General features: G+C 43.9%; 1 protein-coding gene across 1 annotated transcript; it reads right to left on the bottom strand.

Moving 5' to 3' along the window:
* Positions 1-1,567: 1,567 nt before the first annotated feature.
* Positions 1,568-26,048, bottom strand: kcnd2 (potassium voltage-gated channel, Shal-related subfamily, member 2; the record flags this gene model as incomplete). Its single annotated transcript, XM_083902843.1, has 6 exons — positions 1,568-1,763; positions 4,157-4,413; positions 4,516-4,611; positions 7,006-7,104; positions 7,552-7,714; positions 24,937-26,048. 6 exons carry the CDS (start codon positions 26,046-26,048, stop codon positions 1,568-1,570), a joined length of 1,923 nt encoding a protein of 640 aa, XP_083758969.1.
* Between the last annotated feature and the right edge of the window lie 32 nt (positions 26,049-26,080).

The following is a 26,080-nucleotide window of genomic DNA, read 5'->3' as shown; positions in this document are numbered from 1 at the left end:
CAACTACCGTCATGAATAATAGATGGAGACCTCTGGTTCGAATGGAAAACGCACACTTCAGGAACAACAAAACAAAACTGCAACAACAACAACAACAGCTAAAGACGTCTTCAAGGTTTTCATGGTGTGTTTTTGTGTGTTTTTGTGTGTTTTTGTACAGCAGAGAGGAAGACGGTCAGCTTCATGCAGAGGGATGACAGATCGGTCCATGCACTCAAACACACAGTCACATGCTCAAATATTCAAACTAAACTCTGAGATTTAAAGGAAAACACTGTCATTTTAGGAGGAGCAGAATATTTACCATGTTTTACATGAACTCGCGTTCTATATACGAATCATCGGCGTGTGATTTGGTCACGTGTGAATAAAATCACACATATATACAGTATGTCAACAAATAAATAAGAAACGATGAAACATTAGAATAAGAAAAGTGCATCAGTGAGTATAAAAAAATGAATAGAATGAAATTAGAATAGTGAAAATAAATTTAAGACAAACAAACATTTCTAATAAAATAGTGAATAAGAAAATAAATTCAAATTATATGCAAATTTATGTCATTTTTTAAACATAATTTTAAAATAAATATAATATGTTAGCACGTTCTTTTTTAGTTTAAGCTAGGTGTTCCTAATAGTCGATAATCGATTCACGTGTTTCGTTTTGTTTTTGTGGACAAAAGACGTTTTTTAAAAATTGAAAGAACGGGATCAGATTAACGCGTGAAACGTTCACGGTCGGAAAAATCCAGAGTCGAATAAAGAAAACGTGGAAAAGTAACCCTCGCAGTGTTGAGTTCAATGCCCATTCCACGTAGATGAGGGAGTCGTCTGCGTATACATGAACCAGCCTGTACCAGACCACGCTGTACGGAGGTCATTTCACCCCAATAGAAAACCAGCAGAAGCCTCGTTAGCTTAGCTCCTCCATCAGATACGGGACCGTGGAGCGGTCCGACCTCGAGAGGAAAAGTTTAAGTATTTCGGGGGTCTTGTTCACGATGGAACGGGCTACGCTAGCTAAACAAAAACATGTGTGAAATTCGTCCGACTGTACCAGCCTGTATCAGACCACGCTGTACGGAGGTCATTTCACCCCAATAGAAAACCAGCGGGAGCCTCGTTAGCTTAGCTCTTCCATCAGATACGGGGCCCGAGGAGGAAGAGGAGGAGTTTAAGCATCTCGGGGGGGTCTTGTTCACGATGGAACGGGCTACGCTAATGCTATGAAATTCGTCCGAATGTGGTGTGACTGGCTAACCTGGGTGACCTTCCTAAAACGTCAGAATTCTCCTTTAAACCGCGCTAAAAAAACAAACAATGCTACATTTACACCAGTTGTTTGTGTGCGTTTTTAGAATAAATACGCAGACATTTGCAAAAAAGTTTCACTTTTGAAAAAGTTTGTCCTTTTTGTTCGTTCACACTGACTCCTCCCCCAAATCAGGTGGACTTACTAAAAGTTTGTGCCGACTCACGACGTCCAGCGTGGAAACACCAGAACCGACCGAATCCGAGTCTTTGCGGTCCCCGTTGTCCCCCTGCTGGTGGGTTGGCGTTACCTAGAGCGCCGACACCCGGACGATGTTGGCCTGGGAGTAGTCGGCGGCGGCGGCGGTGGCGGCGGCGGCGGCCGAGTCGTCCCGTCTGGGCGCGGCGCCCGGCGTCGTGGGCGCGCTGATGACGGCGGCGGTGAGGTACGGCTGCTCGCAGTTCAGAGGAACCGTCTCCTGGAATTTGGCGTTCAGACTGGATCGACTGGAACGGCTACAATGAGAAAACACAACGGTTAAAGATTAGACACGTAAGTGCTGAGAATCCTGATCCTGGATCAGATCAGATCCGGAATCATTGTTAGTCTTAAATAATCCGTAGATTATTTTGAAGCCTTAAAGGCCTATACATGGATTTTTTTTACACATGCGGACGATAAAGTCATATTTTTGCGACATCGTTTTTTTTATTTTTTTTATCCCCACGATAACCTGTAGGGGGCAGTGCAGCAAAGTGATAGTTTTGATATAAATAATATACATTTAATATAAAGTTATATAAAGAAATCGTAACTGTTCGCCACGTTTCAGCTGAGAAAGTATGAAACGAAAACGTATCTTAGGGCTAGCTATTGTTAGCGATAATGGTCGAACAACACACTTGGCGCACACAACTAGCGTAGCAACATGTCTGCAATTGTGTATGACGGATTTACTGTGAAACGAATACGACAAATGTAAGTTAAAGGCGTATACATGGATTTTTTACAAATGCAGACGATAAACTCATATTTTTGCGACATCGTTTTTTGCGATCCCCAGGACAACCTGTAGGGGGCAGTGCAGCAAAGTGATAGTTTTAATATAAATAACATACATTTGATATAAAGTTTATAATGATGCATACTAACAGTACGGAAATCGTAACTGAGAAGTATGAAGCGCAAACGTATCTCGGGCTAGCTATTGTTAGCGATACCGGTCGAACAACACACAAGTTGCGCACACAACTAGCGTAGCAACATGTCTGCGATTGTGTATGACTGTGGAACGAATACGACAAACGTAAGTTAAAGGCCTATACGTGGATTTTTTACATATGCAGACGATAAATTCATATTTTTGCGACATCATTTTTTCTGATCCCCACGATAACCTGTAGGGGGCAGTGCAGCAAAGTGATAGTTTTAATATAAATAACATACATTTGATATAAAGTTTATAATGATGCATACTAACAGTACGGAAATCGTAACTGAGAAGTATGAAGCGCAAACGTATCTCGGGCTAGCTATTGTTAGCGATACCGGTCGAACAACACACAGGTTGCGCACACAACTAGCGTAGCAACATGTCTGCGATTGTGTATGACTGTGAAACGAATACGACAAACGTAAGTTAAAGGCGTATACGTGGATTTTTTTACATATGTAGACGATAAACTCATATTTTTGCGACATCGTTTTTCCGATCCCCACGACAACCTGTAGGGGGCAGTGCAGCAAAGTGATAGTTTTAATATAAATAACATACATTTGATATAAAGTTTATAATGATGCATACTAACAGTACGGAAATCGTAACTGAGAAGTATGAAGCGCAAACGTATCTCGGGCTAGCTATTGTTAGCGATACCGGTCGAACAACACACAAGTTGCGCACACAACTAGCGTAGCAACGCGTCTGCGATTGTGTATGACGGATTTACTGTGAAACGAATACGACAAACGTAACTTAAAGGCCTATACGTGGATTTTTTACATATGCAGACGATAAACTCATATTTTTGCGACATCGTTTTTTCGATCCCAACGATAACCTGTAGGGGGCAGTGCAGCAAAGTGATAGTTTTAACATAAAGGCGGCATTTAAAGGCAGTAAAAGCCGCGTATCATGTCGATTTGGACGCAGAGACGCTAGCATTTACGTCCGTACATCCACAGCGTGTGTTTATACACGGTTACACAAACACACTGAGCTGAAACAGAGTCAGAGAGACAGTGGGTGTCCTCGTCCACGTCCAAGAGACGGATCCCAGACGTCCCACAGCTGGACATACTCGGGATTCCTGCTCTGGATCTCCATGGGAACTGCTCCGTCACATGATCCACGCTGCATGTGTTCATGTACAGGAAGTGTACCGCTCTGTTTATGTGAACAGCGAATGCGGGCGTATTTATAGACTCGGTTATAATGCTATAACACGTCTCGTGTGTTCTCCGCTTTGGCTTCGGGTTAACTGGATACGACAGACTGGCAGGTAACCATGGCAACGGCAGCCATCGTTAATATCTCCTTAACAACCCCCTGCAAGACACTTTAATCTGGATGAAGCCGCTCGGAAAAAAAAGACTTAACAACCTCTTTCGCAGGCCCGCCGGGAACAACCTCCGATAAGTACTTCTGTTACCTAGAGCGGCTCCAAATCCTCATCGAGAAGCAACGATTGATCAAATTGACAAAGCCAATAGAGGAAGTTAAGACCAAGATCAGTACTGGTCTGAGTTCTACAAGCTACTAAAATGTTCCATCGGGGTTCCAGGTGGGCGACCTTTTCTCTTGTTTGACCCCAAGGTGCTACCGAGGGTTTATGAACCTGGGAACCCCTACATCCGAAATCAGAACGTCTTCAAAGAACCCAACAGAACCCCCGCCTACCTGTTGGTGAGCGGCCTCTCCCTGATCTTGATGGTGCTCAGCTCCTGGACGCTGCCCCGCAGACCGGCGGCGGCCATGTTGGAGTTGGGCACGCCGCCGAAGGTCTTCCGCTTCCTGCGCGGGGCGCAGCACGACGAGAGGCCGCGCGGCGGCGAGGACGAGGACGACGAGACGGAGGAGGCGCGGGAAGCCTGCTTCACCAGCGCCACCTCCCTGCAGCCAGCCTCGTACAGCTTCTCGTCCACAAACTCGTGGTTCTGAGGAACAGGGGGTGGGGTGGGGGGGGCGGTTTACGGGGATGGTGAGATGTTTGGGTGAGAAATTTAGTACAAGGTCTAAAGGCGGATGAATGAACTCACCGTGGTCGTCTCCAGACAGTGCAACAGGTGATGGCGGTGCACCTCAAAGGTGGGGTTGTTGTTAGAAACCAGCGCTTGTCCCGCCTCCTTGGACGCCTGCGGGGACAAAGACATAAGACGACGTGAGCTCCGTGAAGGACACACACGAGGGCTGATCTGAATGAGGTTGAACACCAAACTTCTAGACATCATTCGGACTTCCGAGGACCCTCCTGGAGGAAGGAGCCTTTTAGGGTTGTAGCACATCAGTCGGCAACGTGAATCAACTTAAAAATATAACGTCACTGGAAGAAACATTTGGTGGTCAGACTGTAGGTTAAAAAATATTATTAAGACCTTTAAGGACACATGAACATCTCACTGTCTTAGCTAGCTTAATGGAAATCATGGATGTTCCTGCTGGAGACACTTAACCCAAGTCATGGATCCAAGAACCTTCTCATTAAGTCACAAAATGTTGGTAGCTTCAAAGAAACGACTCAATCTTAGTCAAAGAAGGACATGACCCTTGCCCTGTTCCAAGGACCCTAACGCAAATCATGCTAACAAGTTATGAAACCCTTAGGAAAGTCAATGATGTTATTGTTAACAACACTTCTCGTATTAGCTAACAGTCCTAGCGGTGACTTGTTCAGGTTTAGCACTTTAGCACATCTTCTGTGTTCTTACAAAGAAGGACATGACCCTTGCCCTGTTCCAAGGACCCTAACGTAAATCATGCTAGCAAGTTGTGAAACCCTTAGGAAAGTCAATGATGTTATTGTTAACAACACTTCTCGTATTAGCTAACAGTCCTAGCGGTGACTTGTTCAGGTTTAGCACTTTAGCACATCTTCTGTGTTCTTACAAAGAAGGACATGACCCTTGCCCTGTTCCAAGGACCCTAACGTAAATCATGCTAACAAGTCGGGAAACCCTTAGGAAAGTCAATGACCTCATTGTTAACAAAACTTGTCGTATTAGCTAACAGTTTAGCACAAACTTGACACATCTTCTGTGTGTTTCAATTACCTCACCTGACTCTTAAAAGATAAAACTAATGATCTCCAGAGCTTCTCAGATGTCGACGCCTCCATCATCACTTCTGCGTCGCACTGACTCCGCCCCCCCCTCTAAACGACCCCGCTAACTGGCTCACTTTGACCTCGTTCCTCCACACACACACACACACACTCTGATGAAACCCAAGACGCGTCTTATTGATGCCAAGAACAGTCAGCGATGCAGTCGAGCCAAACAAAATACCAACCAAAGCAAGTCCAAGGAAAACACAGAGGAAGAGGAGGCGGAGCCTGAGAGGAAGGAAAAGTGAAAGGTGACAGATCTGCTTCCTGGTGGCTGCTCATGCAAAACACAGAGGAATCACGTCTGGTAAGAGAGAAGAGGAACAACACAGCGACAGACGAGGAGTGACATCGGTTCAACTCTAACAGTTTCCTGTAGGGGGCGCTTTAAATCCACGTCAGGGGCCAAACAGGAAGCTGTGACCATGACACGCAGTCACATGGCCTTTCCTTATGTGATAAGCTCCGCCCCCTTCACCAAACAAGTTACGGATATCGTAACTCGGAGTGACGTCCCTGCAGGTTCACCACGTTCCAGCTGAGAATTATGCAAACGTATCTTGGGCTAGCTATTGTTAGCGATACCAGTCGATAACAACAGTCTCGGCGCACACAACTAGCGTAGCAACATGTCTATGATTTTGTGCGAAATGTGATTTACGGTGAAACGAATACGACAAATACGACTAAAAGATGTCCGGGGGGGGGGGGGGGGGGGCGTTCCTGACCTTGAAAATTCCAAGTTCTGACCACAAATGGAACGCAGCATGACGGACAAGAAGTTAGCCAAAGGATAGATACAGGTTAGCCAAAAAACTGGTAAACATAAACTTAAAAGTTAGCCAAATAATGTTTGTAATTTGATTAAAAGTCTGCTAAAAACAGCTAAAGGTTAGCCAAAAGATAGCGACAGGTTAGCCAAAAAATTGGTAAACATAAAAGTTAGCCAAATAATGGTTGTAATTTGATTAAAAGTCTGCTAAAAACAGCTAAAGGTTAGCCAAAAGATAGCTTATCAGTGACAGTAGCAAAGTCACATGACTTCCTCTAAGGAAGCCATCTTTGTTGGTGTGTCAAGTATGAATCATAAAAAAATAACTGTGGAGGCTTCACATAGCGCTCCTAGCTGTTAGCGCTTAGCCTGAAAACCTTGTTTTGTTGAAAAATAACGTGAGCAGCGAAGAAATGTTATGGTTGAACCAGAAAAGTGAGTCGGAAGACGACGACAAACATCTGGAGTGAAGTTAAACAGCTACACCTCCCCTTGTCATGCAGCGGCCTGCGGCGCCTTTGCTAACATTAGCATACATGAGGTCATGTTTGCTCACGACTCAACAACCAAAGAGGGAAAAAAAAAAGGAAGGAGACAGAAGTAGAGCAACGCCACCGCGACGACAGCGACGACTGTTTGTGTTTCCACTGTTACCTCCTCGTCGTGGTCGACCGGCGGCCGGCTGTGTTTGTACCGCAAAAAAGCGCTAGCTCCTCTGCTCTTCGCTGCGTGAATTCTAGCGAGGCTGGTTTTCTGCGTGTGGACACATACACAGAACGTTCGTTTAGCTCGTCTGTCCAGGTGTGTGTGTGCGAGGGTACGTGACGCGGCCTAAGATGCCGTCATTTAGCCGGCTAGCCGTTAGCCGTTAGCGCTTGTGAATGCGAACGTGTTCATAGTTACAGAAAATGAAAATGAACTTTAAAAAACAGAAACCGTGTGTTCTTGTGTGTGAATAATAACTCCTAACTCAATCACCGTGACTCAAAAACAACCATGAAAGTGGTTTGTTGATGTTTTTAAGCCCCGCCCCCCTCTTCTCTGCACAGAAACGTCTAAACTGAGCAGGGACAGTGAACGCACCGTCCATCTCCCGTTACATGCACGCATACATACAGTGACGGACATTTAAAGTGAGAGGGCACCGGGGAGGGATTTCGGGGGGTGGGGGTGGGATCGTGGTGCGTTCAGGGTCCCCACCTTCTGCGCCCGCCTCTTCTCCGCCCTCTGGCTCTGGTGGTAGATGCGGCTGAAGTTGGAGACGATGACGGGGACGGGCAGCGCGATGACGAGGACGCCGCTCAGCGAGCAGATGGAGCCGAAGATCTTGCCCATGATCGTCTTCGGCACCATGTCGCCGTACCTGAGGGGACAGGAAGGGGCGGAGTCAGAGGAGATCTTAAAAAAAAAAAAAAAAAAAAAAAATTAAAATAAAACCTCAATTGCATCTTTAAACACTTGTTTGGAAGCTGCAGTTCAGTGCTCGTCCACTGGGCGGAGCCAGAGCGCTGCGTCCCTGTGGCGCCTTCATTATCATACCCAGTGTAAACACATTTGTTTAAGTCAGAGTAAAAATAGATTGTCCGAGTTAACGACGTCTCCGAGGACGACGTGTTCTTCTTCTCTCTCTCCCCCCCCCCTGTGATGATGCTCGCCCTTTTGCTTCCCAGCATGCTCAGCGCTCACTGGTGTCCACAGTCCCAGTGGACGTCCGTCTCCATCCAATTTAAAACTTTATTGACTCGCGAGCGACACGAAACGCTGACATCAGACGCGGTCAATTTGCAGCTTCTGATATTGCGCAGTCAGACAAAAAGCTCAAACTGAACCTCATAGAGAAAATGGCGATTTTTAGGGTTTAATTCAGTGTCACAGTGATGTATGTGATGTTTATCGGTGAAAGACTTGTTTTCTGAAAACAGGAAGTCATGTTCGTGAATTCGGCTGCTGTGACGTCACACTCTGACTTAGTATAAAACCATGATTTCTGACGTCAACACGGTGAAACTACGTTAAAAAGCAAAGGCAGCGACGCTGCATTCAGAACCTCATAGAGAAAATGGCGATTTTTAGGGTTTCCTTCAGTGTCACAGTGATGTATGAGGTGTTAATCAGTGAAAGACAAGTTTTCTGAAGACAGGAAGTCATGTTAGTTAATTCGGCTGCTGTGACGTCACATTCTGACTTAGTATAAAATCATCATCTGTGACGTCAACACGATGAAACACCACTAGAAAGCAAAGACAGCGACGCTCCATTCAGAACCTCATAGAGAAAAGTAAGATTTTTAGGTTTGATTCAGTGTCACAGTGATGTATGAGGTGTTTATCAGTGAAAACCTACTTTTCTAAAAACAGGAAGTAATGTTCGTGAATTCGGCTGCTGTGATGTCACACTCCGACTTAGTATAAAACATCAGCTCTGACGTCAACACGGTGAAACTACGTTAAAAAGCAAAGGCAGCGACGCTCCATTCAGAACCTCATAGAGAAAATGGCGATTTTTAGGGTTTAATTCAGTGTCACAGTGATGTATGTGATGTTTATCAGTGAGAGACTAGTTTTCTGAAAACAGGAAGTCATGTTCGTGAATTCGGCTGCTGTGACGTCACACTCTGACTTAGTATAAAACCATGATTTCTGACGTCAACACGGCGAAACACCATTTGAAAGCAAAGGCAGCGACGCTGCATTGAGAACCTCATAGAGAAAATGGTGATTTTTAGGGTTTAATTCAGTGTCACAGTGATGTATGACGTGTTTATAAGCGTAAAACCTACTTTTCTAAAAAGAGGTGCTCGTGTTCGTGAATTCGGCTGCGGTAACATCAGGGATTTGCCCCGAGGGATCATGGGAATTGTAGTTAAACGCCACAATAGGTGAAAACAGTGTGATATTGCATATGTGTGTGTGTGTGTGATAATGGCGCCCTCTACAGGCCACTGTCCTCGTGGTGGCGCTGTATAGAGAAAAAAATATATATATTTAGTACATTAAAGGGATAAAAAAACATGTTTTTACGAAGCTTCGGCTTCAGTTAAATCATCGCAAAGTAAAACATTAAAATTTAACGTGTTTTTTTTGTGCGCACACACACACACACACACACACACACACACACACACACACACACACGCACAGAGCGTGTCGTGTGTTAACAACATGTTTAACGTTTCATAAAGTGACTTCGTGTTGCGTTCACTGCCTCTGAATCATTCATGCTTCAATTGGACCAAACCATTAACACACACACACACACACACTAATGAGAGTCAGCATGTATTATAGATTATCTGTGTGTGTGTGTGTGTGTGTGTGTGTGTGTGTGTGTGCGTGTCCATTATTAACGTCCACCACCTGGACGTCGTCTTTTGTCTCCGAGGACAGCTCTGTGTATAAAAAAAATAAATTCCCACGTTTTAAACGGACATTAAAGTGACAGAGGACAAAGATCTTCCTCGGTGTTTAACAAGGAGGCGTCACATCGACGTCGGAAAAAAACAAAACATACCATCAATCACGTTTGCTCGCCACGAAACGATCGCCTGACCTCAGAGACGCGGCGGCCATTAATAAAAGAGACCCATGTGACCATGATGTGACCATGTGACCACGGCGAGGTGTGTGTGTGTGTGTGTGTGTGTCCGCCGAGTCTCGTCCCGTCACTCGCGTCCACAGGAGCGTCCACTGATGGATGACATCACACAGGGGACGCATTGATCTGCTGATCTCCTGACCCGTCTTTGAACGCCTCATCTGTTGCTGTGAGTTAATGACGGTGAAGACAAGACGGTGACGGAGAGAGCGCCACCTACAGGCCGTGCTCCTCATGGCTCTGTTTCAGCGCAGAAACACGAAGAACTGGTGGTTTTCGTCTGCGACGCCGCAACTCATCTTCTTCTATAGAAGATCTTTGTCCTTTAATTGAGCCCACGTGATGTCTCACTCTGCTCATAATTCACTCACTCTTTCAAAGACGAGTGATGTCTCACTCTGTTCCAAATTCACTCACTCTTTCAAAGACGTGATGTCTCACTCTGCTCCAAATTCATAAACGCTTTCTAAGACGAGTGATGTCTCACTCTGCTCTAAATTCACTCACTCTTTCAAAGATGAGTGATGTCTCACTCTGCTCCAAATTCACAAACTCTTTCAAAGATGAGTGATGTCTCACTCTGCACCAAATCCACAAACTCTTTCAAAGACATGTGATGTCTCACTCTGCTCCAAATCCACAAACTCTTTCAAAGACATGTGATGTCTCACTCTGCTACAAATTCACAAACTCTTTCAAAGACATGTGATGTCTCACTTTGCTACAAATTCATAAACTCTTTCAAAGAGGAGTGATGTCTCACTCTGCTCCAAAATCACTCACTCTTTCAGAGGAGTGATGTCTCACTCTGCTCCAAATCCACAAATTCTTTCAAAGACGAGCGATGTCTCACTCTGCTCCAAATTCACTCTCGCTTTCAAAGACGAGTGATGTCTCACCCTGCTCCAAATTCATGAACTCTTTCATAGAAGTGATGTCTCACTCTGCTCCAAATTCACTCACTCTTTCAAAGACGTGATGTCTCACTCTGCTCCAAACTCACAAACTCTTTCAGAGACATGTGATGTCTCACTCTGCTCCAAATTCATGACCTCATCAACTTTTTGTGATGTCTCACTCTGCTCTGAACTTGGTGTCTCGCCCCGGCCAGACGTGATGTCTCACTCTGCTCTGAACCTCAGTGACTTGGATGAAGAACACTAAGACTCTCTCAGGCCGTCGGTCGTCAACGCTTCCCTCCGATGTGACATGTCAACTTTGACGAGTGTGTGTCTTTGTGTGACACTGTGTGTGTAATGTGTTGTTGGCGGGTGGTAACGCAGCAGCAGGAGGAACTGTGGAGCTTTGTAGCAGCTCAGCGGGCGACTGATGAAGCCCATTATCCCGCAGCTCAAAGCTCAGCTCAGAGCTGATCTGACTTTAAAGCCTCAAATAAAAGAAAGAGATTAAAAAAAAAAAAAAAACATGTTGACAAAGAGCAGAAGACAGAGACGAGGACGAAGAGGACGGAGGACGGACATCGACTCTTCTAACGTGACAGACTGAGCAGCAGATCGTGTGTCAGATGCACTGTTGTCCCCTGACCTCTGACCTCTGACCTCTGACCCCTGAAGGCAGCCTCAGCGAAAAAAAAGTGAAGCGTGAAAATCCTCTAATGAGCTCAGCGTGTAAACGCTGGAGCTCACTCTCTAACGACCGTAAACCGTCTTCGGTTTAAACGGATCAACTTTCAGTCGCCCGACGGACCCTGAACACACCACAGAAGTCACACTTGCACTGAAGGCAAATGAATCCCTTATAAACTCATAAAACAACCTTAATTTATCCTTAAATCACCCCAATCAAATCCTTATAATATCCCCAATTAAGCTCCCCAAACATCCCAAAACAACCTTAATTAAAAAAAAAAAAAAAAAAAAGTTTCTCGGAATGACTTGACATTTACCATCATAATAGTCAGCATCGCCCTGAACATGGATCAGTGGAAAATATTTGCATATCTCTTACGGAATAATTTTAATGAATTTTTGAATTATCCATTGCACTTTGACAGTGAGCTGACTTTCTTCAAAAAAACAAAAAGTTTCTCGGAATGACTTGAAATTTACCATCATAATAGTCTGCATCGCTCTGAACAAGGATCAGTTGAAAATATTTGCGAAAATCTTAAGGAATAATTTTAATGAATTTTTGAAAATCAGGAAATGATCCATTAGCCCTGATGCACTTTGACAGTGAGCTGAGTTTCTTCAAAAAAAAAAAAAGATTCTCGGAATGACTCGAAATTTACCATCATAATAGTCGGCATCGCCCTGAACAAGGATCCGTTGAAAATATTTGAAAACCTCTTAAGGAATATTTTTCATGAATTTTTGAAAATTCAGGAAATGATCCATTTTCCTTGATACACTTTGACAGTGAGCTGACTTTCTTCAAAAAAACAAAAAGTTTCTCGGAATTACTTGAAATTCACCATCATAATAGTCAACATCACCCTGAACAAGGATCAGTTGAAAATATTCGCAAACCTCTTAAGGAATAATTTTAATTAATTTTTTTAAATTCAGGAAATGATCCATTTGCCCTGATACACTTTGACAGTGAGCTGAGTTTAATCTCAAAAACAAAAAGTATCTCGGAATGACTTGAAATTTACCCTCATAATAGTCGGCATCGTCCTGAACAAGGATCTGTTGAAAATATTTGAAAACCTCTAAAGGAATATTTTTCATGAATTTTTGAAAATTCAGGAAATGATCCATTTTCCCTGATGCACTTTGACAGTGAGCTGAGTTTAATCTCAAAAACAAAAAGTATCTCGGAATGACTTGAAATTTAGCATCACAATAGTCAGCATCACCCTGAACAAGGATCCGTTGAAAATATTTGCAAATCTCTTAAGAAATAATTTTAATGAATTTTTGAAAATCCGGATCCATTTGCTCTAATGCACTTTGACAGTGAGCTGTTTCTTCAAAAAACAAAAAGATTCTCGGAATGAAAACAGCCTTAAATTAATAATTGAAATCATCCTTAACTGATCCCTTAAAACCTGAATTCAATCGCCCAAAATTAAGCTCTGGCAACATCATGAGTTAATCCCTGATTAATGACTTTATACCCTCAACAAATCCCTTTAAACACAAACAAATCTCATTAATTATTAGTATTAAAAAAATACTCGTTTAACCGCCTCAGGTCAAAGGTCAGAGGTCACCTGAGTCGTGTGTGTGTGTGTGTGGGTTTAATCGAGTTAAAACGAGAGACGTAAACGGGGCGATTAATCCGATTAAATAATCAAAACATATGGATAAAGAGATTAGCGCCGTGTTGATGTCTGATGTTAAAGGATGAATACGCTCTTTTTTTTTTTCCTTCTTCCTCCTCCTCCTCCTCCTCCAGCTGCGAGTCTCAGTGTCTATAAATAACCAGCTCAGATAAATGAGCAACGCTCTGATCCGGGATCTGCTGACGGACTCCCTGCAGGGAACACACACACACACACACACACACACACACACACACACACACACACACACACACACACACACACACACACACACACACACACACACACACACACACACACACACACACACACACACACACTAAAGCTTAAAGGAAGATAAAAGAAAAGCTCGCAAAAGGTCGAGAGATGGATTAGAAGAAAAAAAAAAAACAGTAGAAAAAGGTCATTTTATTTCCTTCATTCATGTTCCTGTTTTCATTTCACGGCACATTATTGGATGTTATTTGACTATTACTGTGTATGTTATTCATTAAAGGGCTATTGCATGTGTTTTAAGTGTGCGTGCATTGACAGCGTGGAGTGAAAACATGACTCAGCAGTAAAAAAAATAACCCATTTTAGCCACTTAGCAAAAGAGTCACCCTAAAAAATCTATATTTGCGACTTAATCTCACCGTTTGACGCACTTTTCCGACAGAAAAACGACGTTTTCCTGCTCACGCCAAACCCCCACAGAGAAAAACCATCGATTTTAGCTCACGTCGACACAGGCGCTGCACCGTCTACTGCTGCCTCGTGTGGTCGCTTTGCGTCACCGAGGTGAGTCCCGAACGAAGGTTTTCAAAGGCAGAATTCACACAAAATAGCACGTCTGAGATCGCTGACGGCGGAAATCGCGGATCTACGACTCCTTTGTCGCCACAGGCTAAAAAAACGACGGTTTTCGAGTGGGTTTAGAAAGCGGCGCAAACGTCGGTTTCCTGACGGAAAAAGTGGCTTTAAAGTGAGAAAAAGAGGCAAAAACATTCTGAAGATACAATAGACGTAAACTGACGTGGATTTTATACGATGAGGCTTTTATTTAGTGGCTAAAAACGTGTTTTTTTGTGTCGTCGTTGTGTCTTTAACGACGACAAATCTTCACTGTTAAGCAAAAAAACAACCGAGTGTAAACAGATCAGTGAGTGTGTGTGTGTGTGTGTGTGTGTGTGTGTGTGTGTGTCCTCGGGCGACGATACCATCCTCCTCCGAACATCTTCACACACACACACACACACACACGATCGCCCACAGCATCTCCACCATAAGGAGATGGCAGCCAGAGGCTCCGCCCACACACGACAGAGCGCCATCGGACCGCGACGACGACGACGACGACACGCGAGGATCAGCGATGGGATCGTCGGCCGCACGCGACGACAGAGTTTAATCATGAATTTGACTGATTTTAAAACCCTCTCTCTTCTTCTTCTTCTTCTTCTTCTTTGTGTCTTTGTTGTCGTTTATTCGCGTCCGCTTCCTAATTTGGGCAAAGGAAGCGAAGCTGATTGTGTTGCAGGTTTTAATCGCCGTGGTGAGCCTGAGGGATGCTGCTGTCGCCGTGGTAACCCAATACACCCCTCTGTCCCCATCACCCCCAACAGTGGAACTTCATTTGTGCGTGTGTGTGTGTGTGTGTGCGTGTGTGTGTGTCATTAAAGAGAATAAGAGCACCACTTTATTTCGCAGCACTATCACAGAGTCAGTGAACGCCTCTTATCACCGAGTCTCAGAGACACTTAACTTATCAACTCGCTCAGTGTGTGTGTGTGTGTGTCTTGTTGTATGTGTCTTTGTGAGGACCAAAAAAAAGGACATTTATTCTGGTCTTCACTATTTTAAAGGACCTTTTTGGGGGTTAAGACCTAGTTTTAGGGTTAGGGTTAGACTGCAGTGTGAGAATGAACAGTTTTACCCAAAATTATAATTATATATTTCTGTCAAAACTCAACGGATTTGTTTGAAATTTGGTACGTGTATGCAGGATCGGGTTCTCTGCCATCGTACAAAGTTTCATCCAGATTGGATTCAGAATTTTAATCTGGTGACGAATTAACATTGAAGAAGTTCAGATGCGACATCTTCACGGTAACAGCTATGAGCAGGTAAAGTTCTCCACAGATCCAGAAAGTTCTGAGTGATTCTTTTATACGCCGATGACACGACTGTCTGTGTGACCATGTGACCATGTGACCATGTGACCATGTGACCAGGGAACCACCGGTGAAAACATCTGTGAGGTGATTCCACCTGAAATTAATCAAAATCGAGTCAACATCAGGTCACATGGTCAGGGTCAAGTTACACATGTACGTGTGTGTGTGTGTGTGTGTGTGTGTGTGTGTGTGTGTGTGTGTGGTCGTCGCCCTCGCGGTCACCTTGGTGATGGTCCTCATGCAGCACCATCTGGTCGCCGTGGCGATCCAGAAGAAAAGTGTTTACAATTCACGCTCTGCTGCTCTTAACACACACACACACACACACACACACACACACACACACACACACACGAGCTAATGGGTACAGCACCGTTAGCTACATGCTACGACATGCGACGTGTGACGATAATAAACAGACAGAGGAACGAAATGTGATCGGGGTTCTAGTGCGTCCACCACAGGTCGCCGTGGAAACAGCTACTGAGGTCGACATCATCGCGGAGGACAAACGCCGTCCGCTACGTTTAGATCATTACGTGGATTTTGACGAGTCAGCGACAAAACGATGAGTCACAAACGAGATGAAAAGACGCCACGACGAGTCGGCAGCAAATCAATGAGTCGCAAAGGAGTCATAAACTCGTCACAACGAGTCGGCAACAAAATGATGAGTCGCCAACGAGTCGAAAAAACAACCCAATGAGTCACAAAGGAGGCGAAATCGAGTCACAGTGAGTCGGCAATAAATCGATGAGTCGCCAACGAGTCAAAAACACATCACAACGAGTCAGCAACAAATTGATGAGTCGTTAATGAGTCCAAAACGAGTCACAAACGAGTCGGTAACAAAACGATGAGTCACAACGAGTCAAAACTCATCACAACGAGACACCAACAAATCAATGAGTCGCCAACGAGTCAAAAACAAGTCATAAACGAGTCGGCAACAAAACGATGAGTCACGAAGGAGGCGAAAACGAGTCACAGTCAGTCTGCAATAAATTGATGAGTCGCCAACAAGTCAAAAACTGATCACAACGAGTCAACAATAAATCCATGAGTCACAAACGAGTCAAAAACTCATCACGAGTCAGCAATAAATCGATGAGTCGCCAACGAGTCATAAACTCGTCACAACGAGTCGATAACAAAACGATGAGTCGCTAACGAGTCAAAAACGAGTCAGAAACAAGGTTATAAATCAGAAATCCTCGTGACCTCAATAAACCTTCATTAATATTCAAAACACCTTATTTCTTTTTTTTTTTTACCTGAAGTCAAAGTGAGAGCTAGACTTTAATCCCTGTATAAATTAAGGGATTATATTTGAGGGATTAACTGCAGCCTTCAGGACGGAAAAACCTCTACAACTGTGAATAAACAGTTAAATTAACGTCACGTTAACGTTTGAAAGAAGAGGAAAATCAACTATAACAGACATAAAAACCCTGAGTTTGATCAAACCACAGTTTAAAGGTTTTGTTTTGTCACAAATAAAACACGTTTCTCCTCCTGATTCCTCTCCGTCCTCCGTCTTTACTCCACGTTTGCCGCGTGACCCCCGTCGTCCAATCACGGGCCTCCATCGCCTCTGTAAAAACCCCTCAATCCCACAGTTTTCACCTCAGTGGTTTCTCCCACAGATGAGATTCACCTGCAGCTCACAGCAGGTCTTTATCTCCATGAGGGTCTTTATCTCCACGGCAACACATTAGCATCTACTGTGTCTTTAAGAGCTTTTTCTCATGAATTCAATTCTGTTTTTTGGAGAAGAAATAATTACTTAAACCTGCAAAACTTGGCCTTAATTAAGCAAAAATATGACGGCCTTTTTAATCGGGGAATTAAAGGCAATACTCTGAGTTTTTATGAGGGAATTCACCCTTTAAAAGGCCCTTAAAACGTCACAGATGTGACTTTTATTTTGAAAACAGCATGGTTTGTTTCAGTGTGGACTAAAAAGGAGAGGGGACTTTTATTTTGAAAACGGCATGGCTTGTTTTAGTGTGGACTAAAAGGAACGGAGGCTTTTATTTTGAAAACTGCATGGTTTGTTTTAGTGTGGATGAAGATAAATTGAGACTTTTATTTTGAAAGCTGCGTGGATTTTTGTTACTGTGGACTGATGGAGAGACTGAGACTTTTATTTTGAAAAGTGCATATGGTTTTAGTGTGGACTAACAGAGAGTTAGACTCTTATTTTGAAAACAGCATATTGTTTTAGTGTGGACTAACACAGAATTAGACTCTTATTTTGAAAACTGTATGGTTTAAGTGTGGACAAACACAGAGTTGGACTCTTATTTTGAAAACTGCATTGTTTTAGTGTGGACTAACAGAGTTAGACTCTTATTTTGAAAACTGTATTGTTTTAGTGTGGACTAACAGAGAGTTAGACTCTTATTTTGAAAACTGTATTGTTTTAGTGTGGACTAACAGAGAGTTAGACTCTTATTTTGAAAACTGCATATTATTTTAGTGTGGACTAACAGAGAGTTAGACTTTTATTTTGAAAACTGTATTGTTTAGTGAGGACTAACACAGAGTTAGACTCTTATTTTGAAAACTGTATTGTTTTAGTGTGGACTAACACAGAGTTAGACTCTTATTTTGAAAACTGTATTGTTTTAGTGTGGACTAACAGAGAGTTAGACTTTTACTTTGAAAACAGCATATTATTTTAGTGTGGACTAATACAGAGTTAGACTCTTATTTTGATAAATGCGAGGACATTAAGGTGCGTTCATGAATATTGGATGAACGTACGTTGTAAATATGTGATTCACCTTGTGTATAATGGATGAATCTCAGGGATTTAAATGGTTTAACGTGATTTGACCAGAGCTGCTGCTCCTGTGACCTGCTGCTCGTTACCGTGGAAACAAACAACGGACATCGACGACAACGACGACGACGACGACGACGACGACAACAACAACAACAACAACTATCCCGAGGCCCAACGGAACAGATCGAGGAAGATCATCATCATCATCATCATCACTCTGCAGCAGGACCATTAGAACCAACAGAACAACAGTAAAGCCTCTGCGGTTACCATGACAACCCCCAGAGAACCACACCTCCTGAACTTCTGACACACACACACACACACACGGGGCCCATGAAGTGTGTGTGTGTGTGTGTGTGTGTGTGTGTGTGTGTGTGTGTGTGTGTGTGTCACCCTACCCCACACAGGGCGAGTTTATCCTCTTTGTTCCGCACCTGCTCGTGTGCTCATATTACATAACACACACACACACACACACACACACACACACACACACACACACACACACACACACACACACACACACACACACACACACACACACAAAAGATGATATTAAAAACCAGGAATAGAAACAGATCCATAAAAAGTGTCTGTTGTGTGTTACGAAGACTTTTTAAAGTTAAAGATATTCTTTGATCCGCTCACTCTCCCTGCACCAAAACCCCATAGAGAAAACCGTCGATTTAACGTCGCAGCACACGGGGAGTTCACAGGGAGCCGTCGATCCACTGCCGCCTCCTCCGCTAACTTCAAATGACTTATTTTGAAAAATTTGGCGTCTAAAAACCTTGGTTTCCGATTCACCTCAGTGACACAAAGTTGGCCACACGAGGCAGCAGAGGACCAGCAGCTCCTGTGTCCCCCAGAGGTTTGGTGCAGGGAGAGAACTGAACCATCTGATTTTTTTTTTATTTTTAGTTAACTTTCATCTGTTACTCGTCCAAACTGTTTATGTGCAATCTGCTCTGACACACACACACACACACACACACACACACACACACACACACACGCACACACGCACACACACTTAACATGCTTAGGGCCAATCGGCTGCTCAGGTCCAGGCTGTTTCCACAGCAACCAATTTACCTTTTTGCCTTTGTGTGTGTGTGTGTGTGTGTGTGTGTGTGTGTGTGTGTGTGTGTGCAGCTACAAACAGACGCACTGATGTTTTACATCCGACGTAAACGGATCAAACAGAGACGCTGTACGGTGAGCGGGAGAGAGAGAGGTCTCACTCTGTCTCAACTTCAGAGAGAAACAAATAGAAGGAAGAAGAAAATTTGACTTGAGACTTTAAAAAAATACTTTAAATAATAAATAAAAGTGTGGTGGAACAGAAAATTAGGCTTTTATTTTGAAAACTGTGGGTATGTGTTTCGAAGAAGAAGATGCAAAAATTAAATGTGAAATGGTTTGTTTTAGTGTGGACTTAAGATACAGAGAGTTTTATTTTGAAAACTGCGTAGTTTAGTTTTAGTGTCGACTAAAAGATATGGAGACTTTTATTTTGAAAACTGCATAGTTTAGTTTTAGTGACTTTTATCATGAAAAGTTCATATTGTTTTAGTGGGGACTAACAGGAACTGATACTTTTATTTTGAAAATTGTGTGGGTTTTTTGTGTTAGTGTAGACCAACAAATTGAGACTTTTATTTTGAAAACTGCATAGTTTAGTTTTAGTGACTCTATTATGAAAAGTTAATATCGTTTTAGTGTGGACTAACAGGAACTGAGACTTTTATTCTGAAAACTGTGTGGGTTTTGTGTGTTAGTGTGGACTACCAGAAACTGAGACTTTTATTTTGAAAACTGCATAGTTTAGTTTTAGTGACTCTATTATGAAAAGTTCATATCGTTTTAGTGTGGACTAACAGGAACTGAGACTTTTATTCTGAAAACTGTGTGGGTTTTGTGTGTTAGTGTGGACTACCAGAAACTGAGACTTTTATTTTGAAAACTGCATAGTTTAGTTTTAGTGACTCTATTATGAAAAGTTCATATCGTTTTAGTGTGGACTAACAGAAACGGAGACTTTTATTTTGAAAACTGTGTGGGTTTTTTGTGTTAGTGTGGACTACCAGAAACTGAGACTTTTATTTTGAAATCTGTGGACTAACAGAAATTGAGACTTTTATTATGAAATCTGTGGACTAATAGAAACTGAGACTTTTGTTTTGAAATCTGCGTGGTTTTTGTGTTACTGTTGACTGAGACTTTTATTTTGAAATATGTGGACTAACAGAAACTGAGACTTTTATTTTGAAATCTGTGTGGTTTTTGAGTTACTGTGGACTGAGACTTTTATTTTGAAAACTGCATATTGTTCAAGTGTGGACTAATGGGAACAGATACTTTTATTTTGAAAACGGCATGATCGTGTTTTGGTGTGGACTTACAAAAACTGAGACTTTTATTTTGAAAACTGTGCTGGTTTTTTGTGTTAGTGTGGACTAACAGGAACAGATACTTTTATTTTGAAAACTGCATGATTGCAACAGAGATTGATACTGTTATTTTGAAAACTGCATGCTAATGTTTTAGTGTGGACTAACCGGAACAGAGAAAAACGTGTGGTTTGGCTTTTATTTTGAAAAAAGTGTTGTGAACACATGATGATCTCACACACACACACACACACACACACACACACACACACACAGGTCATGTGACACGTCTACATGTCTGCAGGATCAGGACTACGTGTCTCGTAGATTACGTGAGTCCACGTGTCGCGGGGACATTTGTCTTCTTCACGTGTGGATTATTTTAGGAATGGGCGTGGCCAATGGGGGGCGGGGTCACAGGTCACGGGTCACATGGCCCGCAGGTGCACACAGGTGCACACAGGTGACAGGTGCAGCCACCGGATACTGACTGGAGATCAGGTCACACAGGGAGCATGTGGAGGACGAGGAGGACGAGGAGGACGAGGAGGACACCTGATCCAGGGACTCAAGGACAGGCCACGCCCCCCACAGGTGCGGAGGGACACGTGATGTCAGGTGGTCAGGTGTGTGTGTGTGTGTGTGTGTGTGCTGCACAACCCAAACAACATCGTCACTGGTAATGATTTTCAATAAAGTTATAGTTTTATTTCAAACTTTATTTTTTTTTTTACTTCAGTTTATTTGTGATGAGTCGGCAGAAATTGATTTTGCCTTGTCGCGATTGTGATTTAATGACTCGGCGGGCGGAGCCAAGATTCATAGATCAAGAGCAGGATGTGATCATCCATAACACACACACACACACACACACACACACACACGCGCACACACACGCACACACTCTATTTTAGCTGATGTCAGCAAAACCACAACAAACCCATGATCACAATATTCACCTCATCATCGGATGATGATGAAGATTTTGTGTCAACACCATTAGCAGTAGACTTTTATTTTGAAAAATATTGTTCGTTTTATTGTGGACTAACAAAAAAAAGACTTTTATTTTGAAAACTGTGCATTTTATTCTGTTAGTGTGGACTAACAGAGACGGAAACATTTATTTTGAAAAATGCAGGGTATTGTTTTACTGTTAACAAATGGGGAATGAGACTTTTATTTTGAAAACTGCATATTGTTTAAGTGTGGACTAATGGGAACATAAACTTTTATTTTGAAAACTGCATGATTGTGTTTTAGTGTGGACTAAAAAAAACTGAGACTTTTAATATGAAAAGACTCCTGTTAGAGTGGACTAACAGAGACTGAGACTTTTATTTTGAAAACAGCAAGTGTGTATTTTAGTGTGGAAAAATAGGAACCAAAACTTTTATTTTGAAAAATGCAGGGTATTGTTTTACTGTGAATGAATGGGGACTGAGACTATTATTATGAAAAGTACATACCATTTTAGTGTGGACTAACAGGAACTGAGACTTTTATTTTGAAAACTGCTGATTGTTTAAGTGGGGACTGATGGGAAAATAAACTTTTATTTTGAAAACTGCATGATTGTGTTTTAGTGTGGACTAACAAAAACTGAGACTTTTAATTTGAAAAGACTCCTGTTAGAGTGAACTAACAGAGACTGAGACTTTTATTTTTAAAAATGCATTGTTGTGTTTTAGTGTGGACTAACAAAAACTGAGACTTTTATTTTGAAAACTGCATGGTTGTGTTTTAGTGTGGACTAAAAAATAGGAACGGAAACTTTTATTTTGAAAAACGCAGGGTATTGTTTTCGTGTGAACGAATGGGGACTGAGACTTTTATTTTGGAAACTGCATGGTGTTGTTTTTAGTGTGGACTAACAGAGACTGGGACTTTTAATTTGAAAAACTTTTTCCATCGTATTATTTTTCGTGTGGACAAACAGAAACAAAGACTCTTATTTTGAAAACGGTGTGGACAAACACCAACACTCTCACGTGGATTGGTCGACACTCTGATGACGTCACTACATGCGTAAAAAGCATCCGAGCGGTAAACCGCTCACAGGGAAGTGGGGGCGTGGCCAGTGGGCGTGGTACCTGCCCACTTCCTGTCACATGACTCCAAATATGCAAATCCTCCCACGTTACCCACCCTGAGGGTGTTTTTCTGCTGCTGTGATTGACATCAGCTTTGCTCTGGCGAGGCCGCGGTGTTGTCGCGGCGTTGTCACGGCGATGTCCCTCCATTAAAGGGTCATTTCGGAATTAAATAGGTGCAGCGTTCAGGAACCGTGGGTAATTCCTCTGACAACAAAACTCATGTTTTCAGCTCGACTGCTCCTGTAGGAGGCTTCATTACACACCTCATTAAAACAGTGTGTGTGTGAGTGTGTGTGTGTGCGTGTGTGTGACAGACTTTATTAGCTGCATTAACGCGTCCGTCCCACACGTTCACTGACCTGCATCATGTTATCTGTGATTGATTAACTGTCCCTCTTTAAACTCTCTGAACCACTTCCTGTCCACTCGTCCTGACGAGGACACACGAGGACACACGTCAAACACCTGGAGACATTGTGAGGATCGAGTGTCTCTTTGAGCCTCGTCTCACATTTATCTTCATATCAACTTTTAATGCTGACGACCAGACGCTGGAACGTGTGTCCTCAGATGTCCTCACTGGTCCTCAACTGTCCTCTGCTGTCCTCAACTGTTCTTAACCGTCTTCAATTGTCCTCAACTGTCTTCAATTGTCCTCAACTGTTCTTAACTGTCCTCAACTGTCTTCAATTGTCCTCAACTGTTCTTAACGGTCCTCAACTGTCTTCAATTGTCCTCAACTGTTCTTAACCGTCTTCAATTGTCCTCAACTGTTCTTAACTGTCCTCAACTGTCTTCAATTGTCCTCAACTGTTCTTAACGGTCCTCAACTGTCTTCAATTGTCCTCAACTGTTCTTAACTGTCCTAAACTGTCTTCAATTGTCCTCAACTGTTCTTAACTGTCTTCAATTGACCTCAACTGTTCTTAACTGTCCTCAACTGTCTTCAATTGTCCTCAACTGTTCTTTACTGTCCTCAACTGTCTTCAACTGTCTTCAATTGTCCTCAACTGTTCTTAACTGTCCTCAACTGTCTTCAACTGTCTTCAATTGTCCTCAACTGTTCTTAATTGTCCTCAACAGTCCTCAACTGTCTTCAATTGTCCTCAACAGTCCTAAACTGTTCTTAACTGCCTTCAATCGTCCTCAACTGTTCTTAATTGTCCTCAACTGTTTTCAACTGCCTTCAATTGTATTCAACTGTCTTCAATTGTCCTCAACAGTCCTAAACTGTTAACTGTCTTCAATTGTCCTCAACTGTCTTCAACTGCCTTCAATTGTCCTCAACTGTTCTTAATTGTCCTCAACTGTCTTCAACTGTCTTCAATTGTCCTCAACTGTTCTTAACTGTCCTCAACTGCCTTCAATTGTCCTCAACTGTTCTTAATTGTCCTCAACTGTCTTCAACTGCCTTCAATTGTATTCAACTGTCTTCAATTGTCCTCAACAGTCCTAAACTGTTAACTGTCTTCAACTGCCTTCAATTGTCCTCAACTGTCCTTAATTGTCCTAAACTGTCTTCAACTGTTCTCAATTCTCCTAAATTGTCCTCAACTGTTCTCAATTCTCCTAAATTGTCCTCAACTTCTCTCAACTGTCTCTAACTGTCCTCTGTCCCCGTCCACCGGTACAGGAAGTGTCTCTGGTCACACAGAGTGAAAACAATAAGGCAGATAAACGTATATAAAATATATATACGTCTCTGTCTGTCTGTCTCACCTGGTTCCTGTCTCACAACAACAGACGCTCTGACGCCGTCGCCTCCCTGTGGTTACATAACACCTGAGCAGCAGGTGTGTGTGTGTCTGTGTGTGTGTGTGTGTGTCTGTGTGTGTGTCTGTGTGTGTAAACACACCTGTCTCAGCAGGTGTGAACTAATGTTTCGTCAGAGTGAAACTCGACTTCCTGTGTCTGAACACGGACGGCGACGGAGAAAACGACGCCGCCCGTCCACCGCAGAGACGTCTTCCTTTACACCGAGACGTTCTACTCCAACATTTTCATTAAATAAACACTTTTACGTGTAATTTTTTTAACTGATTTTTCAGGTTTTTTAAGCTCCCCAGGACACATTAGAGTCATGTGACTTCACCCATGTGAGTTATGGAGGTTAAAATGTGACCAAACACCGTAGTTCCCTCTGGTCGTCTGTTTTCAGCACCATGGACAGCGACACAAAAACAAACTTTCTACTTTTTTTGAAACTTTCTGCCTCCTCGGCCACGCCCATTTCCTGAGCCCCGCCCCCCCCCCCCCCCAGGGTAACCACCCACCCTTAAAGGGGGCCGAGCGGGGGACTCACCCGAGCGTCGTCATGGTGACGATGGTGTACCAGAAGGCGGCGGGGATGCTGGTGAACTTGCTGGCGCTGGACCCTTTCTCGGCGTAGAACATGACGGTGGCGAAGATGATGATGGCCATGGTGAGCGAGAAGAGCAGGAAGCCCAGCTCCGACGCGCAGCTCTTCAGCGTGTAGCCCAGGATGCGGAGTCCCGCCGAGTGCCGCGAGAACTTGAAGATGCGGAACACCCGGAAGACGCGGAGCGTGACGAAGGCGCCGCTCACGTCCTCGTTGTCCGTCATGACCAGGCCGATGTAGTACGGCATGATGGCCACCACGTCGATCACGCTCATCACGCTCTTGGCGAACTTGAAGCGGCTCGGCGCGACGAACAGCCGCAGCAGGTACTCCACCGTGAAGATCATGACGCACGCCGTGTCCAGGCAGAAGAAGGCCAGCGCGTAGCGCTCGCCGCACGGCAGCTCCCGGCCGCGGCCCTGCGCCAGTCCGCACGGCATCGTCTCCACCACGTTGGCCATCACCGACACGGCGATGAAGAAGCCGGTGACGTAGTAGAAGACCAGCGCCATGGTGGAGGTGTGCGGGTTCTCGAACGCGCGCCACATGGTTTCCCGGAAGCTCAGGTCCGAGGCCACCAGGTCGTTGTTCTGCTCGCTCTCCTCGTCGTCCTGGATCCGCTCCTGGTTTTCGCGCCGCCTGTCCTTGTAGTCCTCGTAGCAGCAGTCGCCGATGATCTCCGGGATGATCCCGAAGAACGACAGCTCCTCGTCGAACGCGGCGATGCACTCCATGCGCGGGAAGTGCAGCTTGCCGGTGCGGTAGAAGTTGAGGATGTGGCGGAAAATGTCCGCGTCGCGGTCGAAGAAGAACTCGTTGGTCTCCTCGTGGAAGAAGAAGTCGCGCTCGGTGCTGCCCAGCAGGGTGTCCGGGTACCGCTCCAGCGTGTCCCGCCACGTCTGGAACTTTGTGCCGCTCACGTTCAGCACGATGAGCGCGTCCTTGCCGCGCCGCTTCTCGCGCGGCGGGAGCGGCATCTGCGCCGCGGCCACCGGCATCCAGCCGATGGCGGCGGCGCGGGCGAACGGCAGCCACGCCGCGACCCCCGCTGCCATGATGGTGGTGCTGCTGGAGCTGGAGCTGGAGC

This window comes from Microchirus variegatus, assembly GCF_963457635.1.
Source record: "Microchirus variegatus genome assembly, chromosome: 16".
Classification (NCBI taxonomy): Eukaryota; Metazoa; Chordata; class Actinopteri; order Pleuronectiformes; family Soleidae; genus Microchirus; species Microchirus variegatus.
This window is presented reverse-complemented; position numbering and strand designations above follow the sequence as displayed.